We start from the raw sequence: 20667 nt of genomic DNA, 5'->3' as shown, positions 1-20667 counted from the left end.
TTGCAATCATTGCTCTTTTTTCACCAGTATACAGACTAGACGTAAGAGGGAGACATTGCCCATTCACGAGTACGATTCTGTCTGTTTTGCATTTCGGAGGATTTGAGATGGGCTTTGGATTTAGAACAGTTACTGAAATAATGTAAAGATAATGATATCTTATCATCATGTGCACAATTTCAAACATAAGGATGCATCTATTGTCGCCCATGGACACACACTCGCAACTAATTATCCCACGTGATATTTGGTTTAATTTACAGTATTGGTTGAGGTGATGATTCAGCCATTAACAATTTGCGAGATATTTAGAAACCACTTTATGAAATGTTACAGAGCATCTACTCTAAGAGAAATTCAAAGTTTATTTGATGAAAATAAGTTTTGAAATGGTTGAGATACTCTTGTATCCAAAAACAAAGCATATCTAAGCCATTTTAAAACCAATTTTCATCAAAAGACTTTGAATTCCCTTATGAATTATTATAAATATGCATTTCTATATTTCATAAGAGGTATTTCTTTCTGCCAAAAGCATAAAAAAGAAGTTGGAAACCAGAAGTCCCATCTCAACCGAAACTGTACCATCCCTTTGAATATCTTAGCAAAGGCTCCGGACATGAAAACTTTACAAATTTAGGGGGATTTATCTTTCCGTTGCTAATTGATTTGCCAGTTGGCATTTGTCGCTACTCTTCGTATGGCCATTAACAAAACCAACCATTCTGTACCCAACCCATCAGAAAAATAACATTTTACAAAATTCAAATGAAGTAAATTTGATAGTATAGCTTAGAACTTATGCACCTGACCCGTACGTGGTTAAACCCACAATTTTCTCTAAGTATACTTTTGATAGAGATCAGTCGATTAAATGAACATGAATTGATGTCTATCTCTGTGATCTAAAGTGTGGAATAAGAGATCATTAGAAGGGCAGTGCATACATTTATTAATTTCTAAACCATCTATATACTGCTATGAACCGATTTGCCGAGGACTTTTCGGGATATGTTTTAGGCCAGTAACTAGGATTTGTATGGGAGGATTCAGAATAATTAGAAAGAGTGGATATTTTAGTTCAAGTTTATGTTCAATATTCGGGGCGCAAAAATATTTCTGGTGCCACGTCCAGGTCTAGTCAGCTAACAAGCAGCAAGAAAGAAAGAAAAAAGGTTTAGAACGGTTGCCTGGTACATTGGTACAGTGCCGCTGGCGGGGGGGGGGGGGTGCCGCCACTCTTTTTTTCTTTTTATTTCCCCATTTTTTTTTCTGCTGGGAAACGGGGGGGGGGGGGGGGGTGTCCCGGAACCCTGGAACCCCCTATACTCAGATTTTGAGATGTTTCTTAAAAACTTCCAAAGAAGGGGACTGGCAAATAAATCTTGAGAGTGTCTAGGACCATCTGCCTGGAAATCAGACTGTCACCGCACCTGGTTTAACTTATGTTTTGCAAATAGGCGAACTAGAAATCTTTCTCTAATTGGCAGCGTCTGTGTTATAAAAACTCTTATTTTGCCGCAGTTAATTCATCTTTCTCCGTTCTTTCGGTCAAATTACACAAAGTGTTTTTTAAAGAATTAAATAAATTATTTCTTAAATCTATTTGGAATGGTGGTAATGATAGAGTTCAACGAAAGACAATGTGTAATGATATACCCAGGCAGGTCTTAGAATGATTGACCCTTTTTCTTTTGCATGTGCTCAAATAATGGTACATGGGTAAAACACCTACTAGATGAGAATTTTGATGCCCCATGGAAAAATACTGAAGTAGCTTTCTTTAAAAAAATTAACCAAGATGTCCAAATTCTGTGGAAATCTCATGCTCCTGAGAGTGTTTTAAGTTGTCTTGGTAATATACGATTATCTGAAGCATTGAGAATGTGGTATCTATTTAGAGAGGAAGCCGCAATTGCATTTTTTGGTAACAAATTTTCACATTTGAGTGGATGTCAATTTTTGTGGTGTAACAAATTCATTCGTTCAAAATCTAAACAGTACCTTAATTATCCGGTGTGGTATGATAAGAATGTGTTAACATTGTCAGATTTATTCAATCCACCTCTTGTAGGTCATAAACTCTTTGAAGAGCTTGTGTTAGATTTTGGAGTCCCAGAAACAGACAGAAGGAAATATAATTTGTAGTTAGAAACATTCCAGAAGAGTGGATGGAGAATTTTGACCCTGATATTGTTGGTGTTCATGAAACAGTTGAAAACCTGAATATAAAAACGACCCAAGTCCAGTTTTTGGCCAAATTCAGTTTGACATGGGAAATTGTAGCTTATGCATGGACTCATCTTGTGTGTAAATGATAAAGCCTAATTACCCCCGGAAGTGCCTGAAATGAATGAGTTAAATCTTATATGAATGTAAGAATAAAGGACTTGGGTCATTCTTATATTCATATTATAGCGCCCTCTCTCGTCCTTCTCTCATCTCTATAGCAGAATATCATGTATATGATTCAAAGAAAGACCCAAGTCCATATGATTCAAAGAATGACCCAAGTCCATCACACAAAATGGCCTCTCCAAAATTAGTGTAAATGTTAATTGTCATAATAATATATGTTCTAATTTGTATATACAATGTTGCCTTTCCATTACAGTTAAATAGAATGTTATTGGACAAATAAAAAAGATATTAAGTTTTTTTTTTTTAAGTTTACTCGAAATGGTCTTCCATGGACTTGGGTCATTCTTATATTCAGATACTCAATTGTATATAAACTATTGAGTTTTTAAAAAGCCCCTAAGAATACATACAACTTATTACTGGGATCGCACACTCCTGACAAAAGATATGCCTACTGGGATAAATGTTTACTCATACCGGTGACCATTAATTGGGAAAATGTTCATAGAACAATATTTTTTCACCATTGATACTAAATTGAGATAATTCTATTTCAAGAATATTCATAAAGCTATTGCACTAAATGATTTCCTTTTTAAGATTTAATCTAAGGATTCACCTAATTGTGTTTTTGTGATAAAAGTGAGGAAACAATGGTCCACTTATTTTGTGAGTGTGAAAAGGTTATTCCTATTTGGCTAGCCCTCCTTTCCAAAATTTCCCAAAATGATGTTCAAATAAATGTCACTAATATTGAAAAAAAAATTTGGAAATTGAACTGATAAAGTATCATATTTACATATGTAAATTTAAGAATAATCTCCCAAGTTATGCTTTATTTTAAGTATTTGTGAAAAAACGACAGGACCTAGAATATTTGATAGCCAAGAAAAGAAATAAGTTACCTGCACACTTGAAAAAATGGCGATTTGATATATAATTTGTTTTCCTTACAGTCAAAATATCATAAGATAATTTAAATATAATTGTTTTATATTAGTTTCAAACAAAATAATTTGTTGAGATCTAGTGTTCCCTTTTTGTTACGACACTGCACTCTATGTGTATATTTTAGCAGTACTTGATTGTAGACATCATATTTCATATTTTGTCATGCAACTCGGGTTTAGTAATTGTAATTCAGTTTATTTGATGTAGTAATTGAAACTTTTATACATGTATATTGTTTTTTATGACCAGCTGGTGTGTATCAATGTTATCATTTAATTGCTAGAAAACTACTGCATAATTCCAGCTATTTTCATCATGATTTTTTTTTTTGTAATTTTTCTAATATTTACTAAATCACTTAATTTTGTTTTGATTAAACTTATATGAAGTCATCACTTTGCCTTTTTTTGGGGGGGGGGGGTAGGGGGATTTTAAGTAAGGGTATTACATTTTTGCTGACGTTCCGTTTTACCATGCCGTTTTACGTGCCGTGTAACCATATTGTCTTTTTGCGATTTGTAATCATTTCACGATTGTCGTAAATGTTGTAATTCATTTTAATTTGTTCTAATAAAAACAAAATTAAAAAAAAATGTTTTGCAAATAAAATTGTATGAATATTTTGTCAGTATGTTTGTAATTTTCATTGTTAAATTGACATCGTGATTAGCAGCATATTCGTCATGGTTAACATCATAAATATCATGTTCATTGCTCAGATCCTGTAGTTATACTGATTTTGATTTAAAAAACAACAACAAACACAATCGACCAGGAAGTTGAAATAAAACTCAACACAAACAAAAACAGAGATAATAAAAACAACCAAAGCATTTCTTGCCCTTTTCATCGAGGAACAACTGAATTTCTTTCATTTTCTTAGTAGATACACAGCACTAGCCAATAACAGGTGCATACCATCAATAGTTTCTATGGAAAGATTGACCTGCTCCTGATTGTACCAGGTCCGATAATCTTTTTTTTTTTTCCGGAACAAAGATATTATTTTGTTTCTCTCTCCGAACCATGCTTTATCATGGGCTTCTGCCAAAAGGAACCGTTTGTGGATTATCCTTGGATTGTTCATAGACTATGATGCTGATGAATGGCCATGCTCTTCTATAAGGGGATGATTGTTTACAAGCTCACACCGATGAAAAGACCATCGTTTTTTCTTTGGTGTCTTGAAAATTTGAAACACTGAATGCATTGATCTTTCCCATTGATCACTCACACCCTTTCGCCTGTAGCTGTATCGTTAGGTGTCATCCACGGATAATCGAAGAAACAAAATTCGATAGGCACCCTGTTGTGAATGAAATAAGCCTGGGGGCAAACAAACTGACATAATATGGTAATAGGCCAAGCATGTGCACTGTCGGTGTTTGCAGGTTGGTCAATTAACAAATTGAACTGGGCATGCGCACAATGACAATGTGGTTGCCAGCTTGCTTAGCTACGCAACGCCTTTCGCTATTCACGGACATGGTCAATATGGATATTCTGTTCTGTTGGCGACGCGACGTAAATATATGAATTCTGTCATCGTCACCTCTGAACGGAAATATGATTTGAATGCGTCACCAAAAAATGACTGAAATGCTGCTTCATGCATAGCCATGTCACGCCCAGGTAAGGATAGGCATTCATTGCCTTTTAAATGCTTAGTGTAGGATGTTCATGTTTTTATTAGGACATCGGTATCTTGTTATGTCGGTCCCATCTACTTATTATTGTGTTGTGACTTACCTTACGATTGTTTATTTTTGGGCAGTGCATGCTGCCATGCATTTCGTTACATACTATACTGTACACAGCAGCGTCCGGTAAATGACGTGAGGACAATGCATACGCATTACATTGTATGTATGAGGCTACTTTGAACTATTAATACACATGGTTTACACGTGCGTGCCGCACAAAATTTCTACTTGAAAATTTCTAACACAGAAAAAAAAAATCTAGATTCTAAATATAGTCCCAACTCACTGCAGCTCAGCCGGGCGGGCCTGTCAAAATAAATTTATTTAGTTCACTCTGCAATGTCGATGAAACTGTGGAGTGTGACTGTGTCATGTCAGTAACACTTCCACTTTTGAGTGGCAATGTTATTTTTTTCTTGTTTTTCTCTGTCACACTTCATTTTGCTCAACGTAAAACTATTGATATTGTGTGAATTGATATTACAAAAATGCTTGTAAGTTGTATTGACTAGGTCACATAGTAGGTGTTTATTGTGGCTGTGCATGGAGCTGTGCTTATGTCGCTAGAGTAAACTTAATGGGACATTAAGACAGAAGGTACTAGGTGCTCTGTTCATCTCAATTGAACATGTTGTTTAATGATGGAGAAGGATGGTCTGGAATTGAAGGTTTATGGAATGCCTCGCTCTGATAATCACAATAAAAAATGCAGTTTCTGTCTTTGATATTGTGTACTCCAAATTCATTTCAGATTTTTTGTTTTGTCCATTTGTGAAAGTTTCATATTATTATCATAAATTACCTGATAATTATTGATGAAATTCAAAATTTCACACACACACACACATGTTTAATGATGGAGAAGGATGGTCTGGAATTGAAGGTTTATGGAATGCCTCTGATAATCACAATATAAAAATGCAGTTTCTGTCTTTGATATTGTGTACTCCAAATTCATTTCAGATTTTTTGTTTTGTCCATTTGTGAAAGTTTCATATTATTATCATAAATTACCTGATAATTATTGACGAAATTCAAAATTTCACACACACGCACACACGCACATACACACACACACACACACACACACACACACAAACTATTGCAGCTGTACCTCCAATATGAGAAATGCAAGACAATTTTTTTTTTTGGGGGGGGGGGGACGGCTCTCCTGAACATTTCACATATGAGGTCTTGTCGCCCCAGCAACAACATACCTAGTATTCTTTACAAATTGCAGAATACTATCATAGGCCTTTAAGAATGGAAGCAGCAGATGACCGAGTATTTTCCCAGAATTATCAGGGTTGATCAGCTTAAGATTACCCATCAGGAGCTGCTGTGGCTAATTTGACAAGACCAAAGACTCGGAGCTACCAAGTGTCACGCATTGTGAGAGAGACTCGAGCATTTACGGTCTGTCTCACGATCTCACCCATGGCACCCATTTTTCTCACGCATTGGGAGCACAGCTTAAAGGATTAAAGTGAGAGTTGCAATTGAAGGCATATTTCCCTTTTGTCTTTCAAAATAAGTAAAAAAATAGTCATTTAAGTATGCACCAGCTTGCACCATTAAGAATTAAAAATTGAAATAGCTCCCTACTGTGGGAGGGCGGACACCCCCCTCCCCTCTCTCAGTCGCTTCGCTCACTCGCTCATGCACATGAGCGCGTGCCGAGATGCTGAATCATGAAAATCTCACTCATAAATTTTTTTTGAACTTGACATCTATGAAGACTCCCAATGTTAAAGGTCGCTGATTCAAGTTTGATGGCAGCATCGATTGTGCCCTTCAGCAAGACACCTAATCGGTATTGCCCAGTTCTCCATACAAGTATAGCAAGGAATCAAAGCCATTGGTCTAACGTTGCTAGTTTTACTTTTGATGCTTTTTTTGTTTTAAAATTGTGTTTGTTTTTTATTGACCATATGTAATATACTGTTAATTCAAACTTAACAACAAATGCAGCACTACTGATTCATTTTCTTTGATTTCTCCTCCCCTTCTTGCTCTCTGATTTATAACTCCATCTTTCTGTCTATCAATCTGTTTTTCCTTCCCCCTCGTTACCTTACATTTCAGACACAGGGAAGCTCTCAGCCGGTGGGAAACGCTCGGCTGCGGGCGGAGACCTTGTGCCTTGTCACACATGTGGGAGGACATTTTTACCGGACGTATTGGTAAGAAATTTGCAATATTTTGATTTGCCTAGATTAAGAGGATTGGCTCTGTGTATGCGCATACAGGTATATGGTATGTATGCCTTGTTAGGTGATACGCTATCAGCGTATCACCTATTGTGATTGTCAAAATTTCTCTTTTTTTTTATTCTTCTTTCTTTCTGCCACATTTTGTGTCGTCAATATCTCAACAATGACATTACGGAATAACATGACATTTTCAGTCAACATGTCTCATGACAAAATCTAGCCACAATAAGGTTTTCATGACAGTAACATATCTATGACGTCATCTAGGCGCCATTTTGTGATTTTCGGACCTTGTCACATGATCGATCATAACTTCATAACTGGATATCATTTCTGTATCATTTTCGGTGGACATAAAGTTCAGGTCACGCTCTATCTTACTTTTTAACGCTAGTTACCCAGGTCTTCATTACGCGCGCGTTTGCGCGCGTCAAAATTTTAAAAGGCTCAAAACGACTTCCCAATGGGAAATCTCGAAGTTTCAGACAATTTTAAGCGTTTCAAACATTTTCTCGCGTGCGCGTCCGTCCGCGCAATTTCGCGCGCAGAGGGCGTAAGCAACATGAAAATGCATTTTTTTTTGACTGATTTGGATTCCTGATACTTTGAGTAACAATATCCATTGATTTCCGATCGATGTTGACCTATAACAAAGAAATGCACTGGCGTCAAAGTTGAAATTCCGCGCGCGCGTCTTTCTGCAAATATAGTGAAAAAACATGTCTTTGTTTATTTCGGCATAGCTCTTTAAATCGTCCATTGACCCTATATTTCTATTGCATATTACAAAAGCATATGAATTGGAAATAACGTTTCAAGTACCAATATTGCCAGGAAAACTCATGACGTCATCATATCATCATCTGAAATCAAAAAAGTGGAATTAATTTTTTTGAGGTACTGTTTCTGTCATTCATTTACTCGTATCTCTGTTGTTTAAGCTCAATATTATCCCAAATTCAGATATGTTGTACTTTGAACATTTGCCTTTTAAGTCCATATCATGCTTTTGATATTTGATGACGTCATCATACCTTAAATTGTGATTAAAGGTAAAGACGCAAAATCGGACAAGTTTACGTGTATTGTCTATGGGAGGTGAGTTTTTTTTAAACCATGCATTGACTTAACAATGTTTAAGCACCTTTATCTCAGCTGATTTTGTTTCATTTCCTCTGAAACTTAAGTATGTTGTAGCTGTGACAATAAGCTGCAGTAATCATGCATTTTATTCTTTGAAATCTCCTCATGAGGTTGACAATTTTGCAATTTAAAACTGAAAATGAGAATGGAATGTGGACGAAACGATTCCTGATTCATCTTTCACGTACATAAATCTACGTTCCTCTAATTTTCTCGTCGAGACGTATGGCCGAGTGGTTAGAGGCGTCGTCTCAGAAACGTGAGGTTGCACACGTACGGGTTCGAACCTCACAAGAGCACGAAAGAAAATAATTATTTTTTTAATTTGTTTTTTCTTCAATGGAGTACTACACCTTCGTCCATGTAGAAATCACGTTCGCATGTAACCACAACTATACGCACACACTCACATAGTATCCCTTTGTTTTGCGTTGGAGACTGCATTACTTCGACTGCTGCAAAATTTTGCAGGCTGGGCTTTTCAAACTGATTTAAAATATTGTAATAAAATGAAATTTGTTCATATCAATTCAGTAACACAATGTAGTCGTGGTTACTTTGTGCTGATTTATACATGGAACAAGCTATACATTGTAAAAAAGGTATTTGAATTGTTCATTTAAGTCAGTCTTCTGTATTGATGATTATTTGTCAATTAGTGGTTTTTGTGGAGTTTCAGATAGTGATAAAAAGTATCTAGATGATAAGTACAGCGATAATTCCTACAGTTAGTTCAAAGTTGTGTTACAGAGGTTTGATACATACATTTAGCATTGTGTGTGTGTGTACGTGTGTATACAGGTTGGCCATATGACACATTCTAGACAATTAATCTTAATTAATTAGCAAACGTGATCAGCTATGGAACTGAATATGGTACTAATGTATGATGTTAATGATTCTAATTAAACTGTGACGAGTTTAAAGGGATAGCTTAACTGTGTGTAAAAATAAAGCAATTATAAGGAAATTTTAGGGGAATTTGATAACCATGCCTATAATAATTTCATACAGGTACTAATAGCTGCCTCATGTTCAAGTGATTGATCGTCATGTCAATAGCAAACTGACAACGTACAATGAATATGTTATACATTGAACAACTTTCAAGTCCATATCGTTATTTTCTAATTTGATGACGTCATCATGCTAGAAGGTATGGTTAAAGGCGAGATATCGAAATCAGCGAAGATTGTACGTTATGTCTATGAAAGGGGATTTTTGATTTTTATCCATGCATTGACTCGATAACGCTCGAGCACCTTTACCTCACTTGATTTTGATTTCCTCTGAAACTTAAGTATGTTGTAGCTGAGACAATAAGCTGCAGTAATCATACATTTTATTATTTTTTTTTTATCTTCTCACCAGGTTGAGTATTTTGCAGCATAAAACTGAAAATGAGAATGGAAGATGGACGAAACGATTCCTGAGTCATCTTTCACATATAAGTTTACGTTCCTCATATTTTCTCGTCGAGACGTATGACTGAGAGGTTAAAGGCGACGTCTCAGAGACGTAAGGTTGCACACGTGCGTGATTAAAGGCAAGGTATCAAAAACCAGCCGATTATAGGTTTTATGTCTGCGGGACGTATTTTTCCCAAGTTGCCAGAAATGGCATAGCGACCTCAGTCGTTACAAGGCCGCTTTTCCGTCTAGCAATGCAATAGATGTTCACACGGCCACGTTTAATAGTTGAGTGGGCATTGACTTTCCCCCTGTTATATCTATACATTGTTGTGTGTATTTTTTTTTTGTCTTACCATTTCCGTGGATGACCCGTGGCCAAGTGGTTACAGAAACGGTTTGGCATGCACGCTCAATATATTTTCAAGGTGCCTATATCACATTCTTTTCTTTGTCGATCGCAGATGACCGTCATCTGATGACCACAAGCGTATCACCTAACTCGTCCTCAATGTGACGAGTTTTCATGTCTCGTTCTTCTTTCTTTCTGGCACATTTTGTGTCGTGAATATCTCAACATTGACATGACGGAATAACATGACATTTTCAGTCAACATGTCTCATGACAATATCTAGCCACAATAAGGTTTTCATGACAGTAACATATCTATGACGTCATCTAGGCGCCATTTTGTGATTTTCGGACCATGTTACATGATCAATCATAACTTCATAACTAAAGGTCATTTCTGTATCATTTTCGGTGGACATAAAGTTCAGGTTACGCTCTATCTTACTTTTTAATGCTAATTACCTAGGACATCATTACGCGCGCATTAGCGCGCGTCAAAGTTTTTAAATGCTTAAAACGACTTCCCAATGGGAAATCTCGAAGTTTCAGACAATTTTAAGCGTTCCGCGCGTTCGCATCCGTCCGCGCATTTCCGCGCGCAGTGCGCGTAAGCAACATGAAAATGCACCTTTTTTGACAGATTTGGATTCCTGATACATTAAGTAACAATATCCATTGATTTTCGATCAATTTCGACCTATAACAAAGGAATGCGCTGGCGTCAAAGTTGAAATTTCGTGTGCGCGTCTATGTGGAAATATAGCGAAAAACATGTCTTTCTTTATTTCGCCATAGCTCTTTAAAACGTCAGGTGACCCTATGTTTTTATTGCATATTACAAAAGCATATGAATTGAAAATAACGTTTCAAGTATCAATATTTCCCTAAATACATTATGACGTCATCATATCATCATCTGAAGTCAAAAAAGTGGTATTAATTTTTTTGAGGTACTGTTTCTGACATTCATTTGCTCGTATCTCTGTTGTTTAAGCTCAATATTATCCCAAATTCAGATATGTTGTACTTTGAACATTTGCCTTTTAAGTCCAAGTCATGGTTTTGAAATTTGATAACGTCATCATACCTGAAATTGTGATTAAAGGTAAAGATGCAAAATCGGACAAGTTTACGTGTTATGTCTATGGGAGGTGATTTTTTTTTAAACCATGCATTGACTTGACAACGTTTAAGCACCTTTATCTCAGCTGATTTCGCTTCATTTCCTCTGAAATTTAAGTATGTTGTAGCTGAGACAATAAGCTTCAGTAATCATGCATTTTATTTTTTGAAATCTCATTATCAGGTTGACAATTTTGCAGTTTAAAACTGAAAATGAGAATGGAATGTGGACAAAACGATTCCCGATTCATCTTTCACATACATAAGTTTACGTTCCTCATATTTTCTCGCCGAGACGTATGGCCGAGTGGTTAAAGGCGACGTCTCAGAGACGTGAGGTTGCGGGTTCGAACCCCACAAGATCACGAAACAAAATTCTTAGCTATTTTACTTTTTTTTCTTCAATTTTGTATTACATATTCGTCCATGTAGAAATCACGTTCGTATATAAACGCACCTATACACACACACAGACACACACACACGCCATATCCCTCTTTTTTGTGTGTTGGAGACCACATTGCTTCGACTGCAGCAAATTTTACAGGTTGTCTTTGTCAAACAGATCATAGTATGTAATGGCGACGACTGAGGTGTTGTACTTTGAACAATTGTCTTTCAAGACGATGTCATTGTTTTGTAATTTGATGACGTCATTACACTGAAAATTGTTATTAAAGGCAAGGTATCAAAACCAGCCGATTATAGGTTTTATGTCTGCGGGACGTATTTTTCCCAAGTTGCCAGAAATGGAATAGCGACCTCAGTCGTTACAAGGCCGCTTTTCCGTCTAGCAATGCAATAGATGTTCACACGGCCACGTTAGTTGAGTGGGCATTGACTTTCCCCCGGTTATATCTATACATTGTTGTTTTTTTTTTGTCTTACCATTTCCGTGGATGACCCGTGGCCGAGTGGTTACAGAAACGGTTTCGCATGCACGCTCAATATAACTTCAAGGTGCCTATATCACATTCTTTTCTTGTCGATCACAGATGACCGTCATCTGATGACCACAAGCGTATCACCTAACTCGTCCTCAATGTGACGAGTTTTCATGTCTCGTTTGTTGTTGTTTTGCATCAATTTGAGAGAAATGATGTGTGTATGCACTGGTAAATACTTGTGTTTCTGTGCATTGTCTATTTTTTGTCTCATTTCTTTGTTATTTTTATAATATTCTAGTAAATTGAAAAGATTGATATGGCATTTTTTTTTCCTGGCAGTGGATTTATGGTAACTTTTTAATCTCCTCTATTTATTCCTAGACAAGGCATGTTGGAATATGTGCCAAAACCTTCAACCGCAAGAGGAGAGTGTTCGAGTCTGGTCGGCAGAGAATTTCGGGAACTGGAATATCTGTCACTAAGATTGTCAAACCAGGACAAGTGAAGGTAGGAAACAACATTCTTCTTCATTTTTGTGCAGTAACTGTGCTAGTGCCATCAAAGGTTTTATCAACTTTGGGCATTTGGCTCAACGTGACTCCCAAAGAGCAAAACTCCATGAATCCTGTTGGACTTTTGTATAACTCATTCCTTTTACAGGAACCTGGTATACCAGATTCCAGTAGCATCAACTGACATACGGGAACCTGGTATGAAAGGTTCCCAAAATGTCAATGAGAATGTCTGCATTCATGGCCTATTTATTTTATGCTGCCAAGAAAATTGGCTTTGATAGAAAGATTAGAGTTTCTTCTACCAATGTCAGTATATTTTTCTGTGTGATAACTGCATGTATCGCAGTATTATTTATTTGCCTTTTTTCATTGTAGTGTGCGTTTATTTTCTCTGTTTTGAACTATAGCAAAAATAATTTATAACCAGCAAATATTGTTGGAGATATCAAATAATGTACAAAATTCCTCTCATCCTTAAATGAAAAATACAGCACACACTGATTGTCATACATACATTGAGAAAATGTTAGTACCCAATTTGTGTCAGTGATGATGTCAGACCATCATCTTCTAAATATCTCCCCTCAGAATCAGGGTGTCAAACAGACAAACTGGAGAAGGAACCACAAAGACTTCGTCAATGCCATCCGGTCTGCCAGGAAGGCCCAGCATGCAATACGCACGGGGAAACCCCTCCCTCCTCCGCCGCCTCCATCGGTCAACCCAGGTCAGTCATGATGACGATGACGATGATGTTTGTTCAGGGACTTGTTCTCTAAGGGAGACTGTTCATTGTGTACAAGATGTTTTGCCAGAGCACTTATGCTATCAGATGCAACTGGTTATGAGTGATAAAAGCAAGCGTAGGCAGTCATTAGTTACATCTGCAGTGTATTCTGCAAATGATGTTGATATTGATTTAACTTCAGTGCTTTCTATTTTTGATAAATCACACATATACACAGATTACATCCAGTGTCCACACTGCAGCCGGAGGTTCAATCAGACGGCGGCCGCAAGGCACATCAACTTCTGCGGGGAGCGGACCAACACCTACGGTAGCCCGGTCAAGCCCCTCAACAAGAGGGCAGCGGCAGACATCAAGGGGAGTAGGATGGCCATCAGGAAAGCTGTGAGTGAAGCAATGGAATCAATGAATAGACAAATGAATGAATGAATGAATGAATGAATGGATGGATGAATGAATGAAAGAATGAATGAATGGATGGATGGATGGATGGATGGATGAATGAATGAAAGAATGAATGAATGGATGGATGGATGGATGGATGAATGAATGAAAGAATGAATGAATGGATGGGTGGATGGATGGATGAATGGATGGATGAATGAATGAATGAATGAATGAATGAATGAATGGATGAATGATGAATGAACAAATGAGTGAATGAATAAATGAATGAATGAATGAATGAATGAATGAATGAAAGAGTGAATGGATAGTTGCATGAATGAAAGAATTAATGGATAAATGAATGAGTGAATAAATGAAAGAACGAATAGAGGGATTGATGGATGAATGAAGAAATTAATGAACGAATAGATGGATGATGCATGAATGAATGAATAAAATGCAAATTCAACCACTGTAGAGCTTGCTTTTCAAGTTCTGAGTAGCGAAATATCTTACTCACAAAAACATATAGCATATATGGTAGATGATGGGTGTAATAAATTAGTAAATAAATAGGTAAAGATGTACATGAAAGAATGCAAGATGAAAAGATGAACTATTCATGCCTCAACTTAAAATGAAAGACGCAAGCTCACCCATTTCAAGCAGACACACTTGTGCCTCGTGGAGAAAAAACAACAACTCTTTCTTTGAACCAGTCTTGCATCTGGACCCAAATATAGCATAGAGATGTGTTGACTGCTATCAGCAAAGTGTCTATCATTATCTTTGTCACCATATTTGGACTAAATTAAGAAAAACATTTCCCTGTTTAAGATCTCTATATGTCAGCTGTTTGACTTTAACTCCAATTTGTCTCAATTTTTCAAGCTGTGATTCAAACAAAGTTGATTGCTCATTTCTTCCCAAAGTATGACAACATTATTGTGAGACGCAAGCCGGCCACCAACCCTTATGCCTATGCCCAGGGTAACACAGAGGGAGAGGACAATGTGATGGTCTACTCGGCGGCTTTTGGGGGCCTGGGGCCCGACCAGCAAGGTCAGTGTACTATTCCAGTGTTGTTGTCCGAATGCAATATCTTATTGCAATGTCCCCTTCATTTTTATTTTGCTTTTCTTGCTTCTTTTTTTTTTTTTTTGAAGGGGGGGGGGCATTGGATAATAGATTAGATTAGATTGGATTAGATCAGATTAGATATCTGTGTCATGAGTGAGTTGGGTGTTGCTATGTTTGATTTAGTTGTCTCTCACAGGTTTATATACCAAGACACATTCACATTGTCAAAGATGCATAGATATGTGGAATACAGAACAAAATGTGTGCATTGTAATGTGAGAATGCACAAACCCTTTGGCTATATTTTGTGAGAACAAGGTGGGGTGTAGTCCAAATCTTTACCCTTGTATGCTTGCACTGCATCCACTGCTGTGTTTTCATTTATTGTTTGTAGTCCTCTTTTTGTCAGTTCTTTGAATGTGCATCTTTTTTTTTCCCCACAAAAGTGGCAAGTAATTATCTTCCAGGGAAGCCAGATGACTAGACATATTCTTTAAACGGCAACAGAAGTCCTTTAATCAATCCTCCAAAATCATCACCACAAAATGCCATCATAAACACCTTGTACAAACAGATTTTGCTGTCAAAGTTAAAGATAAAAGAGTCAAAGGTGTCACAATCAGGTTAACTGTAGATGCAGTTCATTTTTATGCCTCCGCCAACGAAGTGGCCGGAGGCATTATGTTTTCGGGTCGTCCATCCGTCTGTCCGTACGTCTGTACGTCCGTCCGTACGTCCGTCCCGTTGAGGTGGTTTTGCATCAAACTTGGTATGAGGGTATATCCTGGGGGGGACGATACTTTGTTTGGATTTTAGGGTCACGGGGTCACGGGGTCAAAGGTCACAGGTTATTTTGTGAAAAAAAGGTTGAAATTTCATGTTTTTCTCCATATCTCGCAAATGGTTCAAGGTATCTTTATGGAACTTAGTATATATGCATGTACCGATGGGCAGTGATTATCCAGGGAAGTTGGGGGTCATGGGTCAAAGGTCAGGGGGTCAAAGGTCAAGGTCAACTCCTCAAAATATCACTACTTTCCTTATATTTATGCAATGCCTGAAGGATTTTTAAAAAACTTGATGTATGCATGTATAACCCAATATATATTCTGTGGGAAGCTTCTTACCAAAAGGTCAAAGGTCAAAAGGTCAAAGGTCAAGTGAAAGTGCTAAATTGCACTTCTTCCTCCATATCTCAAAAGTAACTCAAGGTATTATTATGAAACTTACATATTTATGCATGTTCTACCTAACAGTGATTCTCTTTGGAACTGTGAGGTCAAAGGTCAAAGGCCAGGTTTAGATAATACTATTTTACCATTTGATACTGAAATTATACTTTTTCTCAATACCTTGAAAATTACTCAATGCATAAACTTTTAAAAGGGTCAAAAGTAAAGTAAAAATCATCAGTTCCCCCAAATACCTGCACTCTGACGTTTTAATCATTCATCCATTTGAACCTAGTTCTAGGAAAGTGAACATTCAGCACATTTATGGCAAACCTGTCATTCTAATATTTTGCCAATTGTGTGAAACTGTCATCACACATTGTCAAGACATCGTACTATAGACCTATTAGGAGAACCATGCATTATGGCGGAGGCATACACCAGTCGCCGTAGCGACATTTCTAGTTTTTAAATTATTGTAATCATGCGCAACATTTTCTTTGTCAAAATCTGTGTATTTCTCACAGCATCTACTGTGACAGCCAGGAAGAAGTACACCTCACCCAGGAGAAAAATCACCTCACCAAGACAGTATCTTTCACCCCATCAGCAACAGACCTCGCCTCATCAGCAGCAAGCGTCGCCCATTCAGCGCACATCTCCGCGCCAACAGATCTCTCCCAGATTTCAGCCCGCTACAACGAGAGATGCTACGTCGTTCTCCTACAATCACCAGCCCTCATCGTCTCGCTTCCAGTCGGGATTCCAGCAAGAGTCCTCGTTGCTGCCCCAGGCAACTTCCAGGCAGAAGTCCCCCAACGTGGCACACCTTCCACCAGCAACCAGCTCGGGGTCGGCGTTCCCCCACCAGATCGACATGACCAGTTCTCACAAATCCCCTCCGCCCCTTCAGTCGACCTTCAACTCACTGCCGCCGTGGCAACAGGGTCTCGCATCAGCAAACGGTGCATCCCCGCGGACGACTAGACTGCCCAATGGGCATATACGGAGGTCAAGACTGATAAAATCAGGAAAACCTAAAGGCAGTGTCAGGTGAGTACTAAATCATGAAACTGTGTCAAGCTTTATTTAGTACCTTTAATAGTATATTTATTTAGGAATCAGAAAATATGAATTGCTTGATGCATCACTTATCATACATCATATAAAATATAGAAATAATGGATGCAGCCACTTTTTTCAGTTGCAGTTATGTGCATTTCAATAAAACCATGTTGGTTGATGATAATGATTTTGTGATGACAACAACGTACACAGTGACACCATATTATATGCCACATATCTTATGCACATAATATTTTGCAAATCTGTCTGTGTTCGATGCAAATGACCATGTTATTGTCTTACTGACATTTGAAGATATATAAAATAAAACTTACTACATTTCAGGTATTCACTGCAAAAAGCAAACGGTATATTCAAGTGTGTTATTTTGATCACATGGAGACACAGAGCTATGTATCATCAAAAATAGTGAAACTTTATTAACCTTGCATAGAATCAATATTGCTGTAATTGACCCATTTCTATCTTCATTATCTGGTTTTCAGGTTCTCTGAAAATGTGGAAGTGCAGACATTTGGAGATACGTTCCCTGGACCCATGGAGTCCTCGGGATTTCCCGATGATGCCAGCGCCCCCTATCAGTCAGACTTTGCCCACGACAACGCACTACCTCATACGCTCAACGAAGACAGGATCAGTCAACACCAAGACTTGATGTCTGTGCTCAAGGGTAACTATGGCGACGAGGTGATGCTGGCCACGCCCGGAAACCACATGGAAGAGATGATGCTCTCCCGCCGCCTCAGCCACCTCTCTCCGCACCACAAGGGCCAGGGAGGGATGGGTAGCTATGGTGGCAACCAGGGAGGTCACGCAACGGACTTGGTTCCACAGAGCATGGGTCTCCAGAGGGGTGCCATGCACTCACTGGACAAGACTGGTGGCAGCTCTGTTCTACCGTCAACTTCTCCCAGGACCTCCTATCAGGATTCATTTAGCAGAAATGATTACCAGTCTTTTGAAAGGTAAATGAAATATGTTAGCAACAACAACAACAACAACAAAATGACAGGTCTCTTTGCTTGCACCATATGCATGGATAGCAGGTAATTCAAGGGCCATTCTTACATATTCATAATATAACTAGTAGGGGCCTACCTATTGAGTCATTACTCCAATATCTACCAAAATTGTCAGTTATCTAAAATGGTTTCATAAAATAAATTTCATACTTGCTGTGAAAGTCCAATCTTGAGTCAAGGGAGTGATCTACATCCATGGCAAAAGAAAAGAAAAAATCATTCACCATGTGTTGCCCAACATACCCATAATTATGTTATAGTTTTCAGACTACATCATCTTATCTTTCATCTTCAATTTTCTGGTTTCGATAATTTGTACAATTATGTATACAATCATTGAGAAAATACTAGCTGAGAGTTCACCTCAGGGTATACTTCGGTGACTGCTAAGTGCTACACCAAAGCTCTGACAAGATCATCTTCTTTCTGTTTTGGCTAACTTTTCAGCACAACTCCACTGGATTTTGGGAACTCCGCTGCACTACATTCCAACTACAACCAGCCATCCCAGGTTGGGCCCCCAACAGGGTCAGGAATGGTGGGCTCTCTTGGGAGGCGGCCCCGCCCAATTGGCTCCACCCTCCGCGGTCCCCTGGCAACCAAGCCGTCTCCCAGCGACTTTGGCAAGCTGTCCATCTCTGGCAGCACGCAGAGGGGTGGCGGGCTCCACAACATTCCACGATCGAGCGGGTATCCGATGTGAACGCATTGAGTTGATTTAATATGTGTGATGGTTATAATGCAATGCAAGTATGCAGGTGGTACGAATCAAATTTAGATGCATGCGTTTACATCTAGGTCTGATTTCCCTTTATCAGACAGGCGCATGTTCGGATCATGTCAGGGTCACCAGTTTGGTGGAAAATTGCGATGACAATTATAGTTATAGACTGTGCCAACTTTTTCTCTTGTTTATGAGTGGAACAGCAAATGCCCCAATAATCATAGTGTTCAGCATGATTGTTTTGGTGTAACAGAGTTCACATGATGAAAATGTGAGAGATTTGAAGGCTGCAGTGTGTAACTGACAAGGAATATAAGTCATCCATATATTCTGCCATTATTTTTTTTTTTCAAAGTACATGAAGCAGAATAGAGGAAAGGCACATGCACAAACAATTCTCACATAACACAATCGTTCCTGCATGGTGGAAAAATCCTTGACTGATGAAAAGTTTTGCAAATTCTGGTCAGCTCTCAAGATGTGAAAAGAAACGCCATGTCGAGATGTTACTTCAATGTGAAATCACACATTTCTAAGTGAGAAATGTTGTGCAAATCATGCCCGAAGCCAACATCCCGTAGCACTGACAACTTTGCTACAAAAGTAATTACGAGCTTGTTAAGCTAGCTCCACCACCAATTGAACACTGGCTTGTTGCAGGGTAAATGTTGTAGCTGTATGTGGTACCCTGTCACAGCTTGGCATGTAAGTGAGAGGGTGAGAGGGGCAGGACAGGATTACGTTGTCTGTCATCTGGACTTGTGTGTGCGGTGGTTCTGGCCTCCAAAGTTGGATTTTAGCAGTCAAAAGCAAACCTAAAGGCCAGTTTACTATGTTTCATAATGTATGACATACTCTCATTTTATTGTTTTCCTTTGAGGACCACAATACCAAATTGCACATATGTTCCATTCCTCTGTGCCTGCTAATGCATATCAATACTTGAGAATAGAGTGTGGATGTGCAACTTTTTGGTTATGCTAATCCTGTTGCTAAGCCTTGGGCAAATATACTGCCTGTTGGGAAGAGTTAAAATCTTCCATTATAATTTTTATATGCCAGGAAACTGATCTCAAGGCCAATTTGCTGAAATTGTATATCATTTTGCATATACCATTATTCATTCAATTATCAATTTACTCATTCTTGAGGCATAAAGGCTGTAATGCTGCCGATACAGTTCAAGGGGTTTTATTCTCTTTTAAATTCTTGTGCATTGTGTTGTCGGGACACAGGACAGTATATATCCTAGGAATTCTAAACTAATATCTTTACTGATTGCCCAAATCTTCTCGACTTTTTTTTGACAGAAGGTCAAAGAAGAATACTTGATACGGAAGGAGGAGTAGAATTTACGCTATTTCTGCACTGAAGACATGTGCCCAATTTTAGTGCCACATTTGCCACAAGGAAAAAGGCTGTTAATTTCATTCTGTCACATTCCAAGAACACAAATGTGCCATATGTCATCTCGATGCTGGCAATCACTATAAGTTTTCTTCCGAAAAGGAATGATTCTTTTTCTCTCTTTCATTCTGGCATTGTGTTTCTTGATCGCTAATTTAAGCACTTGCAAATTTGTCTTAGAGTACCCTCTTCGCTAAAATATCCTACTTTTGAAATATATGCCATAACAGAACAAAAGAAAGGAGAAGAGGCGGGCAGCTTGAGAGGTCAAAGAGTTCAAATATTTCTAATGAAATTGAAATATGTGTAACAGACCAGTTAGGGTAATCTCTGCAACCAAGCGACATACAATTTGAATTGGCATTAGTGCCTTACTTGAGTCTAG

General features: G+C 38.1%; 1 protein-coding gene across 1 annotated transcript; it reads left to right on the top strand.

Moving 5' to 3' along the window:
- Positions 1–4931: 4931 nt before the first annotated feature.
- LOC139735637 (uncharacterized) lies at positions 4932–18854 on the top strand. Its single transcript, XM_071646387.1, has 9 exons — positions 4932–4944; positions 7101–7198; positions 12523–12648; positions 13245–13383; positions 13622–13788; positions 14724–14859; positions 16571–17096; positions 17615–18094; positions 18599–18854. Exons 1-9 carry the CDS (start codon positions 4932–4934, stop codon positions 18852–18854), a joined length of 1941 nt encoding a protein of 646 aa, XP_071502488.1.
- The last annotated feature ends 1813 nt before the right edge of the window (positions 18855–20667 follow it).

The sequence above is a fragment of the Diadema antillarum genome, unplaced genomic scaffold (genome assembly GCF_040938485.1).
Source record: "Diadema antillarum isolate AM-2024a unplaced genomic scaffold, OU_Dant_1.0 seq00000589_RagTag, whole genome shotgun sequence".
Classification (NCBI taxonomy): Eukaryota; Metazoa; Echinodermata; class Echinoidea; order Diadematoida; family Diadematidae; genus Diadema; species Diadema antillarum.
Note: the sequence above shows the minus strand (reverse complement) of the source record. Positions and strands in the feature narration are given on the sequence as shown.